General features: G+C 54.1%; 6 protein-coding genes across 6 annotated transcripts; 4 read left to right on the top strand and 2 right to left on the bottom strand.

Moving 5' to 3' along the window:
* Positions 1-250: 250 nt before the first annotated feature.
* BZA05DRAFT_452142 (P-loop containing nucleoside triphosphate hydrolase protein) lies at positions 251-1,830 on the bottom strand (the record flags this gene model as incomplete). The annotated part of the gene is made up of 3 exons (XM_051487467.1): positions 1,382-1,830; positions 879-1,324; positions 251-800 (listed from the first exon to the last, which is right to left on the bottom strand). Coding segments are annotated over exons 1-3 (1,266 nt in total), but the record flags the coding sequence as incomplete, so codon positions are not given.
* Positions 1,831-7,884: 6,054 nt separating this feature from the next.
* Positions 7,885-9,702, bottom strand: BZA05DRAFT_397158 (phosphatidylserine decarboxylase-domain-containing protein). Its single transcript, XM_051483587.1, has 2 exons — positions 9,288-9,702; positions 7,885-9,231 (listed from the first exon to the last, which is right to left on the bottom strand). The coding sequence occupies exons 1-2, from the start codon at positions 9,626-9,628 to the stop codon at positions 7,995-7,997; spliced, it is 1,578 nt and encodes a 525-aa protein (XP_051339689.1). The 5' UTR covers positions 9,629-9,702; the 3' UTR covers positions 7,885-7,994.
* On the top strand, positions 9,607-13,988 carry BZA05DRAFT_397155 (CPSF A subunit region-domain-containing protein). The gene is made up of 4 exons (XM_051483586.1): positions 9,607-9,678; positions 9,759-10,206; positions 10,367-11,207; positions 11,263-13,988. Exons 2-4 carry the CDS (start codon positions 9,963-9,965, stop codon positions 13,799-13,801), a joined length of 3,624 nt encoding a protein of 1,207 aa, XP_051339688.1. The 5' UTR covers positions 9,607-9,678; positions 9,759-9,962; the 3' UTR covers positions 13,802-13,988.
* Positions 13,989-14,190: 202 nt separating this feature from the next.
* Positions 14,191-15,365, top strand: BZA05DRAFT_397153 (uncharacterized protein). The gene is made up of 2 exons (XM_051483585.1): positions 14,191-14,657; positions 14,713-15,365. The coding sequence occupies exons 1-2, from the start codon at positions 14,506-14,508 to the stop codon at positions 14,933-14,935; spliced, it is 375 nt and encodes a 124-aa protein (XP_051339687.1). The 5' UTR covers positions 14,191-14,505; the 3' UTR covers positions 14,936-15,365.
* Positions 15,366-15,766: 401 nt separating this feature from the next.
* On the top strand, positions 15,767-16,222 carry BZA05DRAFT_320251 (uncharacterized protein; the record flags this gene model as incomplete). Its single annotated transcript, XM_051480438.1, has 1 exon — positions 15,767-16,222. A coding segment is annotated over one exon (456 nt), but the record flags the coding sequence as incomplete, so codon positions are not given.
* Positions 16,223-16,836: 614 nt separating this feature from the next.
* On the top strand, positions 16,837-18,041 carry BZA05DRAFT_38365 (uncharacterized protein). The gene is made up of 2 exons (XM_051482240.1): positions 16,837-17,401; positions 17,450-18,041. Exons 1-2 carry the CDS (start codon positions 17,273-17,275, stop codon positions 17,891-17,893), a joined length of 573 nt encoding a protein of 190 aa, XP_051339685.1. The 5' UTR covers positions 16,837-17,272; the 3' UTR covers positions 17,894-18,041.
* Positions 18,042-19,560: the final 1,519 nt, after the last annotated feature.

Here is a 19,560-nt window from a genome sequence, read left to right as displayed (position 1 = left end):
CTCGAGCACGTGCGTAGCCGTCGGCGATCCTGATGGCGGTTTTAAGAGTTTTGACGCCTCGTGCAATGCCATACGAGGGGCTGGAATAGTGATTCCCGCGGGATGTGACGTCGAAGCATTTGGGCTTGACGGAATTTGGAGAAATCACGACGTTGTCGTCGGGGGTCACTGCGAGGAAATGCATGGTCTGTGAATTCGATGCAGCGGTTTTCCAGTTCGTATGCGGCGGTAAGGGGGTATTGCGTTTGCTGTCCGCGCTAAGGTCGGGTCCCAATCCGAACAAGGCGGGTGTCGGTACTATGCCCGCTTCATCGGGGTTACGAAAATAGATCACCAGGCAGTCCCGCTTTCCTGGCCACAGGCGCAGGCCGCGACCTATCATCTGCACTAGAAGGTTGGTGTTATGGGTGAGTCGCGTGAGCACCACACAGTCAATATTGGGGATGTCCGAGCCCTCGGTGAAGATTCCCTTGTTGACAAGCACCGGGTACTTTCCTTCCTTGAAGTCGTCTAGGCGCTCTTTACGATCCTTGAGCGATGTTTTACTGGTGATCAGTTGCGCGCCGATGCCGTGGGCTTTAAACATCTCGGTGAGTCCGTCCGCGTGAGCGATGCTGGCGGCGAAAACGATGGTGGACTTCCGTTGACCCTGGGCGAGGGAGAGCCAGTTGCAGACTATGAGCTCGTTCGCTTGCTTCGACATATCGCCGGTATCCCCCCGTGTGAGATCGATAGTGGTTTGAACCGGGGCGAACTTGACCGGACACAACCAGCCGAGTTCCATCAAGTCAACCGAGTCCCTTTACACACGCACCTTCGTCAGGCCACGGGGTACTGCTTATAGGTTACTCACTCTTCACGGATCAGATATTGCGCACTTGTGGAAGACTACATGATTGAAGACTGTTTGGAGCTCCTGTCCGTCGCAACGACACATCGTAGCGCTGACTCCGATAACAATCGGCCTGCTCTCGACACCCCCTTCCGTGTCCAACACACCAAAGTGTTGCAGCGTGTAATGGTAGTTGTTGGAAGTAGCATGGTGTGCTTCGTCGATCAATATCAGCTTGAACGTGCTCGGATCATACTTCTGAAGCCTCTTCCAGTTGGAGATGGATCTAATCGACGCAACCGTGATATCCGCTGTACCAGTGGCCACTTTTTTCCCCATCTCGATGTCGATCCTTAAGCCTGGATATAGGAGACGAGCTTGTTTGAAGGCCTGGAGGACAAGCTCGACACGGTGGGCGAGAATCAAGGTGCGTGTTGCGTGCTGAGGATGAGTGGGATGCTGCACCGACTGGATTAGGTGAGTGAAGATGATCTGTCTGAACCGTTAGTTTGCGTCCACGCTACATACGAAGAGTGCAAGGGAAAGAACGGTTTTGCCGCCTCCTGTAGCGAGGGAAACCGCCAGCCGCAGATATCCTAGTTTGATGCTTTTCAGCACCTCGGCAATGCATTCCTCCTGGTATGGACGCAGCAGTGGCCTAGGACAGACCAGGGCAGTTTGATGACGACTCTGGGGATGAAAGAAGAGGTATGGACGCTTCAAACGAACAGCCGGCCGGGCTATGGGGGAAAGAGCTCTGTGCAGGGTGTGCATCATCATCGAAGACTTGTGTTGAAAGGGTAGTGCTTGGTCGATCATTCACATCCATATATAGATCAAGCATTCGGACCACTAACCCCATGGCACGAAGAAACTGCCGGAAAACCCGGCAAACCGTTCACTGGATACTACCCCACAGATGTGCGGGTCATGATGGAGGTGAGCTAGAGACTGATAGTGATTGAGCGAAGTTATTCCCACTGTGGAACGTATAAGACCACTTCTCAAAGGAAAACGGCCGAGAACGCACGCTTCCTTGCATGGATACATGGATGGTGAGTACCTATCCGTTACCGATTGAAAGCTAGGTCAGCTTGGCGTGATGGTGATGGTCCTCATAGCTGGCGTTGGAGCGTTTGCCATGGCTTGGATGTTGTTTTCATGATTATCACTCGGTGTAAGCTATACATAGAGTTACTTCTTGCCTATATGATGTAATTAGGTGCTTGAGTACAGTTACAAAAACGGGGTAAAATCAGTGGCGCCACAACGGACTGCATGGTAGCGGGTTTCCCAGCCCGACCCACCACCGAGCAGGCAGGAACGGTTATGTGGTTGATTTGTTTCGCCATAGTCTTTTAGGGCTGTAAGCGAAATACCGGTAAGTACCGGTAAATTTATTTTCTATCTCTCGCGGGGTGAAAATCCGTTGTGGTGAATTGCCGTTTTTCACACGAATTCGGCGACAGGGCGGAATTGACGATTCGAATGCAGCACCACAGCACCGATATCTACCGCCTACAACCGCTTTATTACGGAATCGCAGAAAAATCCGGTACCTACTGAATTTTCACCTTTCTTTTACTACTGTATGCATCGAGGCGCTGAGATGCAGTCAGTCGCTTGGTAGCACCATGGCGTATATAGGCGGCGGAGTGCAGCGAGACAATCCAGACCCCCTTGACCACGGACCACTGGGATCGCTTTATCGCGTTTGGATACCAAGAGTACACACATGGCCCTGCAATATTTGCGTCCGGTCAGTCGGGTGGGAGCTCTTTTCAGCTACATTTGGCCACCGGCGAGCGGCCATGGCGTTAAAAGTGCGCGGATCACGGCTGATATCCGTGGCTTGGGGAGGAAATGCGCGCACCTGGAGCGGTGGGATTAGGTGCAGGGCGTGAACTCGAGCGGCTGGTTGACGACGTAGACGACACAGAGGTAGGTTAGATGGGTTAGATACATAGTCGGTGGACACTGGGCGTAAGCAGGATCTCACTCGTTTATTTCGCCAAAGCCCTGAACCCTAACCGAGACTAACGACACTGCTATGATAATAAGGTCGGTTGCAATGATGAGGAAACCGATAAATAAACCAAGAACACACTACTACAAATCGATGATATCGCTCCACATCTGTTACGGATTCCTCGAATGTCGGCTGCAACTTCCCAGTAAAGGAATCATCGGACCGCTTGTTGGAGATATGGGTGAATGCAGCAATGAAAACCCTCTCAGCGGCATACGACCGTTCAGCCGCTGCGCCTGCGCAACTCTAGCGTGACGACATCGGCACCGGTATGTAGCCAAGTACCGATGTACCTCTGTACAGGTTGCGCACATACGTACAGGAATACCTAAGAATCAAACACTTCTATCCACCGTCATGGACTCGAGTTCAGATGCCAAGCTCGAACACCTCACGGCCATGTCCTCCACTGTCCGAGATTACTCACAGTCCGCTCTGCGAGGAACTCGGCTTTTTTTGAGGGGAGGGTGGAGAGGGGTAGAAGTCTGAGGAATGACGCCGCTCGTGGGCCTTTCTGCGCTCGACGCCGGTCCGGCCGGCTCTCCGATTGGGGGTTTCGCCGTGCAAATGTATATTCACCCATCTGGATATGCATGTGGATGAAGCCCCCCTTGCTAGCGTGACGACTGCAACATTCATTCGAAGTCAACCTCGCGAAAAAAACGTCTCCACTTTGGTACGTAGATATTGCAACCTTGCTTTCTGTTGGCTCTGGAATGCTTCCCATTCGTTGGCATCGGTCTTGCGGTGAGGCCGGGGCCACACCATACGGGACGTAGTAATGATCTATGCAGAGGGTTAAAGGTTTCTCGGATCGGCAGCCAACGGCAATTCAAAGGCTTGCGTCTATGACACAAACCAGTATTCCTCTATGCAACCGCTCAACCCTGAGGGAGTGGAGGCTACGAGGGGGCTATGTCCTTTGATTACAAGGTGAAGGACATACCGACATGTACACACTTCGAGTATCTGACGGACTGCACGGCCGGATGCTGGCATCGTCGCTTCCGGGCCCCTCTAATCGGACCAATGCATCGGCTTCGAGTCTGTGAAAGACCTTTGGCGTTGGGCTGGCCAGAACGGAATGGGGTGAGGTACATTGGTATGAAGGCAGGGCACGAAAGAAAGGCGAGTCCTGCGGTCGTGATATGTAGGTACCTAATGTACATACATGGTGTCCAGCTACCTATGCACATAATTGACATTGCTACCCGGCCGGTTTCGTGTACGTATGATGGTTCTTTCGTATTATAGGCTGAACGTGCAACAGGTTTGAGATATCCGCCGCAGTATACGAGTGGATACCCAGGTGTCGATCGCCCAAGATGAAGTCACATGGACCCCCCGAGAAGAGCTCCTTCCATCCTCCTCCGCCTCCTCCTCCTCATCCTCCTCCTCTTCTTCCGTCTTCTTGCCCTCCGTCGAGCTCCAATCATCACCGAGCCACATACCTCACGGAGCCCGGAGTAAGCCTAGAGCTTGCCCGCCCACTACCTGCCTGCAATTCCGCCGTATTGGCCACGCAGATGTATGTACATACATACGAGACTCTTAGTGTGGCCGTCGCTTGTTGCATGTCTTGATATCCAAGATACGTGGTCGTGAGAGTCGGTTTCGAGCTGAAGAATGCGTACTGACTACGTATCGGTGAGCACTTATTGCTGGATGTGAGTGAAGGGACAGCCAAAGGGAAGCGCATGACCCCGTTCTACACCCGGGCGCCCCCACCTGGCCAGGTCGTTCTGAATCCTTGTGTTTAAACTTTCATGGTGTTTCTGGGTCGCATATCGCTCTACCTGACGCCAATCACACTCCCTTCCTCCCCTACCTCATCATACATAGTTGAGCGACCGTCTGTTTGCTGTCTTCCCATGGTGCATGGCGGAAGCCACTTTTCACCCACCTTCCGGGTCCCGCCTGGCCGTCCGGTATCACCATCGGATATCCACCGGCGAATGTAATATGAACAGTCGCACCCTGCGGAAGCCGTCCATGTGAACAGAGAACTGCCCACCCCTGTTTCTGGCTTGCTATCTTCCACACCTCCCCTTCTGCTCCTGGATCAATATTGGCTGCAGCAAAGAATTGCGAGCCAATAGCGAAGATCTATCGCAAGTACCCGCATCTTACCTTTCGAGGCCCTTGTAGTGCCAGTGGGCGGCAACGGACAATCCTACGCCTGGCCCCACAGTTACGGTAAAATAGACGAGTGACAAACAGTGCAGCCCCCATTAATTAGCCATGGCCAACTGGTTCGTGTCCACAACTTTCACTCTCGATGTAAGGTGACGGCTGAAATATACAGCTTCATTTCTTCACTCACTTTGCCCCCGCTTTACTATCGGAGCGGCTGGCATCTGCTGCCTACTCATTCTTGATCCTTGGCCCCTCCGCGCCTAAACGGTCCAGCTTGGATCTTTTGCCGCTGCTAGCCAGCAAGTCCGAGGAAAATTCAAGCTAAGGCGGGCTGATTGTCATAGACACTCCCCTCGCAAGTCATGCTGCGGGTGTCTGAGTGCGTACAGTGACGCGTTAATGTAAGCGTACATACTTGCCAGCCGCTATGCAGTATCGAGCATGCGGAGTGTATTCGAGCCAAAAAGCAAGCTGAAGGCTTGACCATTGTATCATACCACTTCGTTCTCAACGATGGGCCGCACTAACACGCCATCTACATACCCCCAACCGCAGCGTCGAACAGATTCCTCGGGATACTCTATCTGTGAACCCAGAGATCGGATCCCTGGTGGCCGGTGCCGGGCACGAGAGCGATCAAGACCTCCCCTCAAGCCGTGCTCTGCAGAAGGGTGGTGTGGGAGGCCAGGTGGGTAGGCGACTGTCTCATGATCTGCTTCAAGCCTGATAGGAGGACATGCTCTCTAACTCGATACAGAGGCACATCTTGGCCAGAACGACTGGAATTCACCGCTGCCAACCACCAACCACAGGAAAGAAGCGTGGTTGCATGTGGTGGGTATGCGGCCCACTATTTCCCAGCTTACCGTGCGCTGGGGACCGACCAGTCCCTCGTACTGGGCCCGGCGCATACAGGTGCAGATGCGAGCTACTGCAGTTTCACCCGCCGCTACGGGGGGTTATCTGGTCAAATGTTGAGATGTGATATCAGGTTTCTGACTAGGTAGCAGGACCACGGAAACCAGTAGCAGCAGCAGCAGCAGCAGAGCCCCCCGGGGAGACTCGAGTCTCGATCCTTTCCGTCATGACGAAGAGAACCTCCCCAGTCCAATTTGCCGTTTCCACACGGGAGACTTATCCTGAGTTTGCTCGTAATCCTCCAAGACGAGTTTCCACAACTCCCAACTGCTTCTTCCGGGAGGTATGCGGCATACTACCCCTCCACCCTCCCAATATCCCCCCCTGAGACATCAAGCCTTGTAGTCACTGCGAGGCTCGCCCAACCATCATTCACGGATTGAACATCGTCCAGCGTTACTTTAACTCTAACTTTACGCTCGCTGGCAATCCTTCGAGTCTCAGATATGTAGGTGGCGGATGGAGATTGCACGACGGAAAGCGGTGTGCATGCAGGACGGGCGTCACCACCGTTCTTGCACCGTAGATCCAGCAATTGACTCTCACGGGTCGACGGGAAGGGATATAATGTGGGCTCACATCCGTGTCCAAATCGCTGGTCCTCCACCGGTCACTCTTTCGATCCGCACTTTCCAGCGACAATTCCACGTCTGTGCTTTCTGCCCTTTACTTCTTTCGAGCTTCCATCTCATTGCGCGCCGCAGCCATGGGTTTCCAGTCAGCCCTGCAAGCCGTCCGCGTCGTACCGCCTCCTATTCCGGAATGGCTTCATCCGCCTATGGCGCTTCCGCCGATCTTTGGCGGCCACGGAGGCGCTAGGGGAACGTGCACTCCACACCTGCCACATCAGCAAGGCGCAACAGCTCCTGTTCCCGCCCCTGGTGCCCGATATGTCACGCCCATAGAGTAAAAACCTCCAGTATTTGATTGCGGGTGAGTCTTTGTTGTCCATCACCTTGTTACAAAAACTGACGGACCGAAAAAAAAGAACAGCAAGACGTTGAAAGTTGGAGCTACCTACCTAGGTTGACAGAAGGGACGCGAGAGTTAGCGGCTATTTGCTGGTTCTATTTTGACATTGTAACATGTATTTACTTATGGGCACTTGGAAAGAGGTGGAGAGTTGGATGACCATGAGATGGTCCATTGCGTGGAGGGGGAGGGGTGGTCTTGAAAAGAGGCATCCAGACACGTCTAGAATTAGAATCGACGTGCACACCTATTTACCGTCCATATATCTGCAGAATTCTTCCGAGAAAAGATGTACACATACTTTAACGAACGTCTAGAACCTTAGGAAGTAGCATTTTAGTCAATGCCGACAGAATTGCTTTTTTTTTCTCCCCACACCCTCATCCTCTCTCTTCCGCAGAAGGTCGTCGAGTGATCTCACATGAACCACGCATCTAAAGCTTTCTAGCCTCCGAAAAGTGTCCGACCTACTCGTCGATTGGAGGTCAACGTAAGAAGCAATTATGCTAGGCAGCTGCAGCAGGTAGCTGTATCTTCTCCCAGAATGATGTGGCGATTCTTAGCCCCATCGTACCTGCGCGGTGGGGTGGGTTGACCGTGGGTGAGAAGGAGAGGGAGACGGGGGGCGGGGACGAATTTGATCACAGGACCGGCTGCATTTGCGTTCGAACCCCCATACCGTCCTGAGACTCCTTGATCTCGAAGTCGCGGCGGATCTAGTCCTTGCCCCTAAGGTTCTGGAGAACTAAGAAAGCCTTACTTTGACGTAAAGCGTTACTGCGAGCCAATCACAGCCGATACTTTAAGCTTTGGGGCGTCAAAATCTAGTTCTAATCCCATCTGAATCGTTATGGATGGCATCCAGTATTTTGCCCCACAGTCAAAAGGTGGGGATGCGAGACTCCGCCAGAGATTGGCGGAGCTTTGATTTTGACTTTGTCACTTTCTCCGGAAGTGGGGAAACAAACACTGGGTCTTGGAACTATTGCATAAATAAGTGTGATCTTTTTGCACTTCCTGAGATATGGTCTAGCGCAACGCAGCACGAACGGATAGAGGTGACAGTCTTCGTGGATGATTTTGTACCAACTTTGCTTTTTCAGATGGTTACATCTCGACAACACCCAATGCTTCACCCATCTTTACCCTTTGTCCTGGCTCCACACAGAATCTAAAACCTCCCCGAACTGGCGGACCATCTGGATCGGCCGCCACCGCTGGTGCCTCAAAGACTAAAACAACGGTGCTACCTAATTGGAAGCCTCCAATCTCACTTCCCTTGGTGATGGGATGGCCACCCAGTAATGCAGATGCACCCTTGTATGTGGCCTCGGCGAATCCGTTCTTCGCGGTTGCCTCGGTGGGATCCTTGGTGAAGCTGTTTGTCCGCAGCTCACGATCGAAATTGATTATGATGCTGCCTACATTGGTCGCGCCGACGGGGGTCATCGAGAACATTCCGTGTCGCCAGCGTCCGAGCAACACTACGCGCTCGTTGAGGACGAAAAGATCCTTCAGTCGCGACTGCAACCAGGGAGATACCGAGTAGAGTTCTCCTGCGAAGTGTCGGCGCTGCTCGACGACCCACGAGACAGGAGAATGGAAGCGGTGGTAATCACCGGGGGCGAGATAGATGACGCAGAAGAAGAGACGCTTTTGCGGCGTGGCGAACCAGCTTGTTCCCGAGGGCTTAGCGACTTCCGTGCCAACCTCGAGGGCGGCGCTGGTAGAGGCGGGAAGGGACGCATCGTGGGTGGCCGGGGATGGCTTCGAGGAAGGTTTTCCGGAAAGTAGTGACGGAAGTGTGTAAGATATGCCATTAACGTTGGCGAATTCTTCCTCCGAATTGTACACGGTAGCATTGGGGCCGCTGTCACCGCCCTTTCCGTAGCGTGCTGTGGTTTCCCCAGGCTCAACGCCCTTGCCCTGCAGCTTCTTTTTTACGAGGGCGGCCGCATTCGGAGATTCACCTTCGCTGTGGATCGGCCCACCTTGTGCACCAAGCAGCGCGTCCAGCGAGTATGTCATTCCCTTCACTTGCTCCACTTCACCACCAGCTCGCACTTCACCGAACTGTAGGACTTTTCCGTCGGCGGGGGAGACCACAGAGCTGGAGCGTGGGTCGATCGGACGACTTCCAGGTTTGAGTTGACGGTAGAAGAACTCGCCGAGGTTTCTGTAGTGGTCGAGGGGTTCCGCTACCTCCTCGAGATTGGCGCCGAAAAACCATGCGTACAGCTTGAAGCCTGGTGCACGGAGGAAACGAGGAAGTGGGATCTCGTTGAAGCGGCCCCAATAGTACGAGAGGGCCTTGAGTGGGAGTGTGGAGAGAATTTGGACTTGCCTATACCGTAGTCAGTGCCGGTGTGGTAGGGAACAGCCAACGTAGGAGGAAAATACCATGAGCCCATGGGGCGAATCTGCTTCTCCTCAAGTAACCTTTCCCCGCCACTGGCATCCTCATTGCTACGCGAATGGTTCTTCCGTATCTGTGTGAAGCCCACGACACCTATGCCGACACCAATTGGAATCGCGTACCATTCCGTCTTCGTGTTTCTGAGCGCTTCGCCGAGTCTATTGAAAAAGGATTGTCGGTGCTGTTGCTGTTGGCCGCCATGGAGCTTCCGGCGTAAGATGAGGGGACACGTGGCGGCTCGTTGCGTCGGAATCCGTGGAAATGAGAGAGATGACCGTATGGGAAGCCGACACACTGTCCTCACGGCACGCGTAGGGAGAGGCATTATGAATGACAGATTGAGGAGTGAATCGATCTTCTGTTCCTGCGTGCCAGGTAGGTTACTTTCGATGACGTCTGGTTGGCTGGAGTATCTTGAGATCTAATCGCGATAATCGGTGCACGGACCCAAGCAGATTCCACACAAACCCTAGACACTCTCACCGTGGGAGCTGCTCACCCATCAACTTCGCGCTCCCACGATCTACTCACGACCCCATTGAACACCCTGTAGCCGGCCGCACTCACGCTCGTCACATTCCCGCAATCACAGATCTTCTCCGAGCCCTTCACCTTCTTCACCTTAGGGATTGCGCGTTCGTGCGCCGCATTTCTTCACCATGTCGGGCGGTTCGAATATGTTCCTGTACTCGCTGTCGATTCTGCAGCCCTCCGCCGTGACGCAGGCAATCCTAGGCTCTTTCAGTGGCAAGAAACAACAAGAGATAGTTGTGGCTCAGGGCTCGCGACTATCGCTCTTCCGACCAGACGCCACCCAAGGGAAGGTCCACGAGGTGCTGACGCACGATGTCTTCGGAATCATCAGGTGCATGGCGGCCTTCAGGTTGGCAGGAAGCTCCAAAGGTATGTTTTTAATCCATCCCCGACCTCTCGAACCCTCATTCCGCGTCAGTTTAGTGATTTTTGCAAGTGGTCTAAGGTCAGCAAGATCGCATTTGCCGGAACCGGGGCCCAGGGAGATTGGTTTGCTAGGAGGAGCGCCTGCTAACGCGATGATCTTTAGACTACATCATTGTCGGTACGGATTCGGGACGTATCACGATCCTCGAGTACCAGCCACAAGTCAACAGATTCCATCGCCTCCATCTGGAGACCTTCGGAAAGTCGGGCGTGCGGCGCGTCATCCCCGGACAGTACCTCGCGTGCGATCCGAAAGGCAGAGCGTGTCTCATTGCGTCGGTGGAAAAGAACAAGCTTGTATATGTGCTGAACCGAAATGCTCAGGCAGAGCTTACAATCTCGAGCCCTCTGGAAGCTCACAAACCTCACTGTTTAGTGTTCGCGCTGACGGCATTGGACGTCGGTTACGAGAATCCGGTCTTCGCGGCACTGGAGGTAGAGTACGGCGAGTCGGATCAGGATTCTACAGGACAGGCGTACGATGAGATCGAGAAAATGCTGGTGTACTACGAACTGGATTTGGGATTGAATCACGTTATCCGGAAATGGTCGGACCCCGTGGACAGGAGTGCAAACATGCTGTTCCAAGTTCCCGGGGGGGCTGATGGCCCATCCGGAGTCTTGGTGTGCGCGGAGGATTGCATCTACTACAGGCACGTGGGACGTCTGGCTTCGCGAGTGCCAATTCCGAGGAGGAGAGGTGCTACCGAAGATCCGAACCGGAAACGAACCATTGTGTCGGGTGTCATGCACAAAATGAGAGGCGCCTTTTTCTTTCTGCTGCAGACGGAGGATGGCGATCTGTTCAAGGTTACACTAGACTACGACGACGACATCGGAGTTTCGCGAATCAGAATCAAATACTTCGATACCGTACCAGTGGCCACGAGTTTGCTTATTCTCAAGAGCGGTTTCCTGTTTGTGGCCTCGGAAACGGGCAACCAGTACGTATCATCTCATCCGGAGTGTGAGGATTGGTGCTAACCAGACGCTTTATAGTAACTTTTACCAGTTCGAGAAGTTGGGCGATGATGACGAGGAGGCGGAATTCAACAGTGAAGATTTTTCGCCTGACCCCTCGGACTCATACCAGCCGTGCTATTTCCAAATCCGCGCTCCAGAGAATCTGTCCCTGGTGGAATCCATGCACAGCATGAACCCCCTGCTTGACTGCAAGGTTGCGAATTTGACGGACGAAGATGCCCCCCAAATCTACACGGTATGTGGTGGCGGCGCTCGCTCGACTTTCCGGATTTTGAAGCACGGATTGGAGACAACGGAAATTGTGGCTTCGGAGCTTCCAGGTGTGCCGAGTGCCGTCTGGACCACAAAGTTGACGAGCAGTGATGAATTCGATGCTTATATCATTCTTTCTTTTAATAATGGAACTCTCGTGTTGAGCATCGGGGAAACAGTCGAGGAAGTGACAGACACCGGCTTTCTGTCGTCGGCACCTACTCTCGCGGTCCAGCAGCTTGGCGACGACGGACTTCTCCAAGTCCACCCCAAAGGTATCCGGCATATCCGTGCCGACCGAAGAGTTAACGAGTGGCCTGCTCCGCAACACAGATCCATTGTGGCGGCGACGACCAACTCCCGTCAGGTCGCCGTGGCCCTTTCCAGTGGTGAAATCGTATACTTTGAGATGGACTCGGATGGCCAGCTTGCCGAGTACGAGGAGAAGAAAGAGATGGCTGGCACAGTAACGTGCCTGTCGCTTGGCGAGGTGCCTGAGGGGAGGTTGCGGTCGTCATACTTGGCTGTTGGATGTGACGACTCGACCGTTCGTATCTTGTCCTTGGATCCGGATTCTACGTTGGAGTCGAAATCGGTACAGGCTCTGACATCTGCTCCTTCGGCGCTGTGTATCATGTCAATGCCGGACTCTGCCTCCGAAGTGTCTAAGACATCTACGTTGTACCTCCACATCGGATTGTACAGCGGTGTTTACCTGCGGACCGTGCTTGACACTATCACAGGCGAACTTACCGACACCCGGACCCGATTCCTTGGACCAAAGCCGGTGAAAATCTCACCAGTAGTGGTTCAAGGACAGCCCGCAGTATTGGCCCTGAGTTCACGCCCGTGGTTAGGTTACAATGACAGCCGAGGACAGTACATGCTGACGCCGCTCACCTATCCGGCGTTGGAATGGGGTTGGACCTTCAGCAGCGAGCAGTGTCCGGAAGGAATGGTCGGAATTCAGGGCCAGAACTTGCGGATTTTTGCAGTCGAAAGACTCACCGAAAACCTTCAGCAAGAGACTATTCCTCTCTCTCACACTCCTCGGAAAATGATCAAGCACCCCGATCAGCCTTACTTCTACACGGTTGAAGCGGATCCCAACACCCTCTCCCTCGCCACAAAGCAGAGTTTGATTGAGAAGGCGAATGGTGCCCCGAACGGCGATAGAGCTGCATACGACCTTCCCGCCGAAGACTTTGGTTACTCGCGAGGAGAAGGGCACTGGGCATCGTGCATCTCCGTTATTGATCCGTTGAACAAGGAGGTCACACAAAAGATTGAGATGACTGAGAACGAGGCAGCGTACAGTATTGCCATCGTCCCGTTTGCTTCCCAGGACGACCAAACCTTCCTTGTGGTTGGCACTGGAAAGAATTCCGAGGTTGTCCCACGGAAGTCTCAGTGCGGATTCATCCACATCTACCGATTCCTTGACGACGGAAAGGGTCTGGAGTTCGTTCACAAGACTAAGACCGACGAGCCAGCGCTTGCGCTATTAGGATTCCAGGGACGTCTCCTTGCTGGTACCGGAAAGAGTCTCAAAATCTACGACCTGGGAATGCGACAACTCCTCCGAAAGACACAGGCTGACATCGCCGCCAACCTGATTGTCGGCCTTCAAACCCAGGGTTCGAGAATCATCATCTCAGATATCCAGGAGTCGGTTACGTATGCGGTATACAAGTACCAAGACAACAAAATCATCCCTTTCGCCGATGACATGATCTCTCGCTGGACGACCACGACGCACATGCTCGACTACGAATCTGTCGCCGGCGGTGACAAGTTTGGCAACTTCTGGATCCTGCGATGCCCGAAGAAGGCCTCGGAAGAATCCGACGAAGACCCTGCCGGTGGTCACCTTCTGCACGAACGTTCCTACCTGCAGGGTACTCCGAACCGACTCGAGCTCATGGCCCATTTCTTTACACAGGACATTCCGACGAGTGTGCAGAAGGCGCAGCTTGTGGCGGGAGGCCGCGAGGCAATCGTGTGGACTGGTCTCCAGGGTACAATCGGACTCATGGTGCCGTTCGTCAGCAAGGAGGATGTCGACTTTTTCCAGACGCTTGAGCAGCACATGAGGACCGACGATGCGCCCCTTACCGGTAGGGACCATCTCATCTACCGGGGATACTATGTTCCGGTTAAGGGAGTCGTGGATGGAGATCTTTGCGAGCGCTTCTCGCTACTGCCGAGAGACCGGAAGGCGGTGATCGCAGGAGAACTGGATAGGACAGTAAGGGATGTGGAGCGTAAGATTGCGGACATGCGGAGTAGGGTTGCGTACTAGTAGACGCGGTTCGGTCGGAGGGAGGAAGCGTGATGTACTGTAATGACGGGGAGACGAGTTTTGGGCATGTGGTTAGTTTGGTTGATGCGTGTGATGGAGAGCGACGGGCAAGACACGTGTGATATCCTCTTCGGTGGCTGCCGGACATAAATAGGTGATACATGAATGATGAACATCACATCTCTGCAATGAAAAGGTGCCGTTGGTTGGCTTGGCCATGTTCCAAAGCACGTGACCGAACTCGATGGCAAAGCAACATCAACTGACTGCAAAGAAAAGTGCTTTTGTTCGATGTTCTCAAACTCAAAGCGTCGGTTGTAGTTTTCGGCGTGCTGAACGTGGTTGACCCGCACATGTGAGTAGGGCACTAGGCCACATTCGACAATTAACGCGAGCCTCTCTTCGAGGTGGTGTTCTCCGCCCTGCCGACAACGACATCAACCTGCGCTGGCATGCTGCCATCGACGCCCGGAACCAACCAACGTTTCGTCACAGCCACAGCAAGAGAAAAAATCCCCCGAACGGAACCATTGAACGAGCGAACGCTGCCCTACCCCCGCACGCACGCATCCTCACCCCGCCTCCCTCGCGTCAAACACACCGCCCACCACCCCTTTCCCCACCGACATCTGCACACGTCGTCACATCGACCATCGACCGGCCCATCGCCCGTCATGTTCTGTCTCCGCAGGTTCGTAATGTAAATGCATGGTTTTTATTTATGCAACCCGCAAGCCGCACCGACTGACATGGCCTGTTATCGCAGCTGGCTCCCGCTTCTATTCATCCCAACGTCGGCTTCGCCCGCGTTCATAATCCTCTTCCTGATCTCGACATACCTCTTCCATCGCCCCTGGTATACGCCGAACCCCCCGTTGCTTTTCGTCGCTGCTCCCGCTAACACAGAATAGTATCTACTGCTCCTTGATCATGCTCACGCTGTTCTCGTCGAGCTGCTACTGGTCCGACCGTTGTTTCCTCGACTCCAACGATGGCCGCTGGTTCGAGCCCCGACTATACTCGCTCTCGACCGACGGTGCGCCGTGGACCGGGATCGGCCTCGGGTGGCTACGGAATGTGGTTGGAAGACGCGAGTGGCGGCTGCCATGCGTGGACGTCAACGTCAGGCTATAGACGGAAGGGTCACATGTGGTACTAGCAGTGGTAGCAAAAATCAGGCATGGCGTTGTGGGTTGGTTTTCGTTTTCGTTTGCGATGTTGTGTTTCTTCTGCTTCTGTAAGTTTCTTTGCATTTGGCTGCTGGGCTGGGCTGGGCTGGTATGGTCGGATCGGATGCGGGTGCGGGTGTCTTCAAAGTACCTATTTCATCTTGTAATTGCTTTTGTTCTATTATTGCTATGGATGTGTGTTCTTCATCGAATGTGGCCATAGACTCGGCTCAGGTGGGTTCTGAGGTTCCGTCCGTGCGTTAGATTCCGCAGAGAGGATGGATGCCTAGGGATCTCCGAGGTAAGGCTGTGGATATTTTAGCTATAGGTGTGCCGCGTGGTGTATTTTTAGATCACATGATACCACTCGTATACTTATACTATGGACGACGAAGGTCAGCTTGCAGTGTGTGTATCCGTCCTGGAAACCAGCGGGAGTGGCTTCGATTTCATAAAGTGGTCTGGCCCTGAGATTCCGAGTGCCATCTTGAGGTCAGATAACCAGGCCATGTCCAATGTAGCTCCACAGCCGCAGAGCCGCAAGCGCCAAACAAAGTCCCTTATCCAATTCCTACCCGGCCGTCACCAATTCCAGAATGACGTCGATCCTAGTGCTTTCAACAACCCCACATACAGTTCTTTGGGTACAGCATTCCACCACAATCCCCAATAATACACCATGTGGAGGCCACCATCTCTCCGTGCGTCTCTTCGCAGAGGAGGAAGTACGTCTGCAACGACGCATTGCTACTGCTACGGCACATCCACGCGGGTGCCCCCACCAACCCCACCACCACCACCACCACCAACAGCACCACCCACGACACTCCCGAATACCTACTTCCTTCCGTCGACACCACGCACCAGCTCCACCAACCCCAGCTCCAGCTCCGCATCCAGCTCCTCCTCCTCCTCTTCGCCGCCAGAAGACGACCGGACAATCCGGCTTGGGCGGACAATCCGCGTGCTGCAAGAGCGCATGCCGACACTTCTGCACTCGCCCTTACCAACCGAGATCCTGAGCCCGTCCATCTCGCTGCACCTGTTTCCCAGTACACATCCGCACCTTCCGGTCGTGCGGGGGCGCGTGGCCTACATCGCGGCGCTATGGACGGCGCCCATAGCGTGGCGGCGGCTGCCGGGGCGGAATACCACGCTCGAGGTTGTGAGTGAGCGGATGCTCGCCGGCGAGGTGCTGCGGATCCGGTGGAAGGGCGAGGAAGAGTTCGAGGGGGTCTTCGAGTTCGAGTTTGATGAGCTTGGCAGGGTAAAGCGGCATGTCATTGAGAATTGCGAGAAGGGCGATGGCGGTGAGAGTTTGGCTGGCGTGATTACTGTGACTGAGTGGTTGCTGGGGAAGGCGAGGGGGCAGACTAGTGGCGGAGGCCTGGCGCTGCAGTGCGAGAGGGTTAAGCATGCGAAACGGTAGGCGTGCTGTGCTTTGGATTTCCGTTTTTATGAGGCGTTATGGGATGTGGATGGTTGGATTGGGTTGCCTTTACGTAGCTTCGGCTTGTTTGTACTATAGGCGGTGGGAATTTTTTGATTGGTGTCGATAATGGGACAGCGATGTACGAGTACCGGTATGTATCTCTCCTCATACTTGGGCCTGGTGGTTTGCTGGCTGGAGCTGGAACTGCGAATTTCTCATCTTTTCAACTTTGGTCCCTCTAGTACTATGTACCGGAACACACCGCCATGGTGACTATCATTTTGTTTAGTCATTGATTGCATTACGAGCCCCGCCAAGGTCCACGCCAAATATCACGTTCTATTATCAGCGAGTGATATCATATGGATCAATTTACCACCCGAGTTCGACAAGAATTGTGGATTCCGGTCAGTTTTGTACAATCAGGCCGTTGCGATGGGAAGTCCTCATCTGTGCGTATCTGCAACCCCCAGGGCCCTAACTCTGCGCTGATGATGATCCCTCAATGATTATCATCGGTTTACCTTATGATCACCGCCAATCCCTCGCCGAATCAGCGGCTTACATACCCAATAGTCACGATTGTGCTATCTACAGACGATCAGATGGACCTATCCACCGGTGCCTCCAAGCACGGCAATAGCCCGCGTAGATCCGTGGTGGCATCCCCGTGACATGACGTCGAACGTTGACGTTCATCACCACTGAGGCACGGTTGACGTCACGGCCCGAGGAAGCTACTGAGGTGTGTATATCAAGGATGGGGTTTCGCACTGTGGTGGGAGACTCTTCAACGAACTTGCATCTATTCAGCTTCGAAGCATACACCACACACATATACACACGCAAACTCATATACACACTCCAACAATGTCAGGCTCACACTCCACCCCCATCGCCGCCTCCAAGGACCAGCACTCCTACAACATCGACGCCGTCAGCAACCAAGGCCAATTCCACGCGAGCCGACCTCGGGACCACCCGATGATGACGGGCGGCGTACGCCTCCCCCTCCCTCGTTCCTCCTCCCATCTAACCTTTTTCCAGCACCAACCGGGCCGGATCACCTCCCCCTCTGACACAGTCCCGACCTTCCACGCGCAGACCATGGCACCGGGCAGCGCGCCTCCCGAGCGAACCTTCCAGCCCAACGCCGCCGAGAACACAGTAGGCGACTCGATCTTCCCGACGGGGATAGAAGGCATGCCGGGTGCGACATCTGGCGACGTCCACCAGGGCCTGGGACATCCCGGCTCCGGCATGACCAGTAAGGAGGTTCACCACGACGGACAGCATAAGCGCACGCGCCAGCGCCTCGGCCTCGCGAAACATGCGACGGGACAGGTCTCCCAGGCCAGTGAGGAGCTCGGTGGCGCTAATCCACGCCAGGACCCCAGGCAGAGGGGACTGGGCCATGAGTTACCCATGGGGAATAATAGGGGGAATAAGGGCGAGAGAGTGGCGGAGGATTTGCCTTCGGATATGGCTTAAGAAGGGAATGAAGGGCTGGGATGCACCGGGTCGTTGGGTGCATATTTAAGGGCTCAGGCTATTTTTTGTATCAATCTCGCCATGAGCGCGTATGTATTCAGTAGTCAAATCATCACGAGTATGGCCGAAGAGTCCATCCAATTCTTTGCAAAACCAGGTAATACGGTCTTATGCAGCTGATAGTGAGGGAGTGAGTGAGTGAGTGCGGAAGATGGACGCAAACACAAAACATCGTGAAACAAGTTGCAGTTCTATACGGTCTCATTTCCTTCTTACACCTTGCCCACCCATACCTACGGGAAGGAGTGAGACTGGCCATTAACTGGCCGGAGTTGCTGTGGCTTGTTTCTGCTTAGAAACTGGAGAAATCAAGTCGCAATACCTATCGTATGAAGCCACACCCATTTGATCGGCAAAACAAACAGCCCACCGGCGGAGACGGGGTGGTGGAGGGGTGGGCGGTCGGCAGCGGAGCATCATCAAGAATTCGTCCACCACCGAGTTGAAGAAGGCTTGCTTCTGACGTGGGGATGGTGATGCAGTGGAGATATATGTTGCGGCGATCCCCTCGCGGCCAGAGAGACTCCCCTCTCGCTGTTAGGGAGACGCCAAAGAGAGACTCCTCGCGGCCAGGGAGACGCCTAAGATCTGCAGCGCCTACAGAACCAAAGATCTCAATATCTGACTCAGTTCTCACTCGATTCCTTCGACCAGACACTCGCTGGGGCCGTCAAGACATGCTCGCTATATCCCGCGTCTCTTCCACGGATGCGACTGCGTTAACCAGGTGTCCGTATCCCAGTGCGGCGCTTTGCAGCTCACTCCAAGACCACTGTCTCTCCCCTCCACACTCTCCCCCTCCACTGTCTCTCCCCCTCCACCCTCTCATCCCCTCTACACTCTCGACAGCTCCCCACTCTCCCCCTTCCACACTCTCGACCCCTCCACACTCTCGACCCTCCAAACTCTTCCTGCTCTCCACTCTCGTCCACTCCACTGTCTCGACCCCTCCACACTCTCGACCCTCCACACTCTTGTCCACTCCACTGTCTCGACCCCTCCACACTCTCGTCCCCTCCCGACTCTCGACCGATTCCCACTCTTCCCCCTCTCGACTCTCCCCTCTCCACACTCTCCCCCCTCCACACTCACGACACAAAATTGGGGTCCGTCAAGGTACGTTCATTCCACTAAACATCCCGTCCCATCTGTCCAAGGCCGCTGACCAGGTCTCCACAGTCTACGGTTCATTAACACACTTCAGAGACCAGCAAGGTCACCAAACTCCCACCATGAGGAAGAGCTAGCAGCATTGCATGAGGCGGAGGATTACGAAAGCTCAGACAACCACGATGCAAACCATGAAGACAATCACGACGACAACGATGTCAACAAATAAGCCGACAGCACCGATGAGAATACTCTCAAGCTAATGGTGGAGATGGTGAGGAATGGGCAACTAAAAGTTCCTGCCAAAGTCCAACGCGCAGCAGTTATGCAGAAGGTAGTTACTATTGAGCTGGTAATTAATTAAATGGGACCGCAACAGTACTGACGTGTTATTAAGGAAATTGCTCTGTTGAGAAAGGGAACCCAGTCGGATGTGGACAATAGCGCACTCTCGCCAACCAAACGGCCAGGTTAGCGACCTGCCACATTGCTGCTAC

The sequence above is a fragment of the Tricharina praecox genome (genome assembly GCF_024521635.1).
Source record: "Tricharina praecox strain CBS 144465 chromosome Unknown BZA05scaffold_11, whole genome shotgun sequence".
NCBI lineage: Eukaryota > Fungi > Ascomycota > Pezizomycetes > Pezizales > Pyronemataceae > Tricharina > Tricharina praecox.
This window is presented reverse-complemented; position numbering and strand designations above follow the sequence as displayed.

Coding starts and splice junctions, on each gene's coding strand:
- BZA05DRAFT_397158 (XM_051483587.1), bottom strand. CDS start 9,628: ATGCCTCTCCCTACGCGTGCCGTGAGGACAGTGTGTCGGCTTCCCATA. Junction 9,232..9,287: donor ATTCGCCCCATGGGCTCATG/GTATTTTCCTCC, acceptor ACTACGGTATAG/GCAAGTCCAAATTCTCTCCA.
- BZA05DRAFT_397155 (XM_051483586.1), top strand. CDS start 9,963: ATGTCGGGCGGTTCGAATATGTTCCTGTACTCGCTGTCGATTCTGCAG. Junction 10,207..10,366: donor GTTGGCAGGAAGCTCCAAAG/GTATGTTTTTAA, acceptor GATGATCTTTAG/ACTACATCATTGTCGGTACG. Junction 11,208..11,262: donor GCCTCGGAAACGGGCAACCA/GTACGTATCATC, acceptor GACGCTTTATAG/TAACTTTTACCAGTTCGAGA.
- BZA05DRAFT_397153 (XM_051483585.1), top strand. CDS start 14,506: ATGCATGGTTTTTATTTATGCAACCCGCAAGCCGCACCGACTGACATG. Junction 14,658..14,712: donor TACCTCTTCCATCGCCCCTG/GTATACGCCGAA, acceptor AACACAGAATAG/TATCTACTGCTCCTTGATCA.
- BZA05DRAFT_38365 (XM_051482240.1), top strand. CDS start 17,273: ATGTCAGGCTCACACTCCACCCCCATCGCCGCCTCCAAGGACCAGCAC. Junction 17,402..17,449: donor ACCCGATGATGACGGGCGGC/GTACGCCTCCCC, acceptor ACCTTTTTCCAG/CACCAACCGGGCCGGATCAC.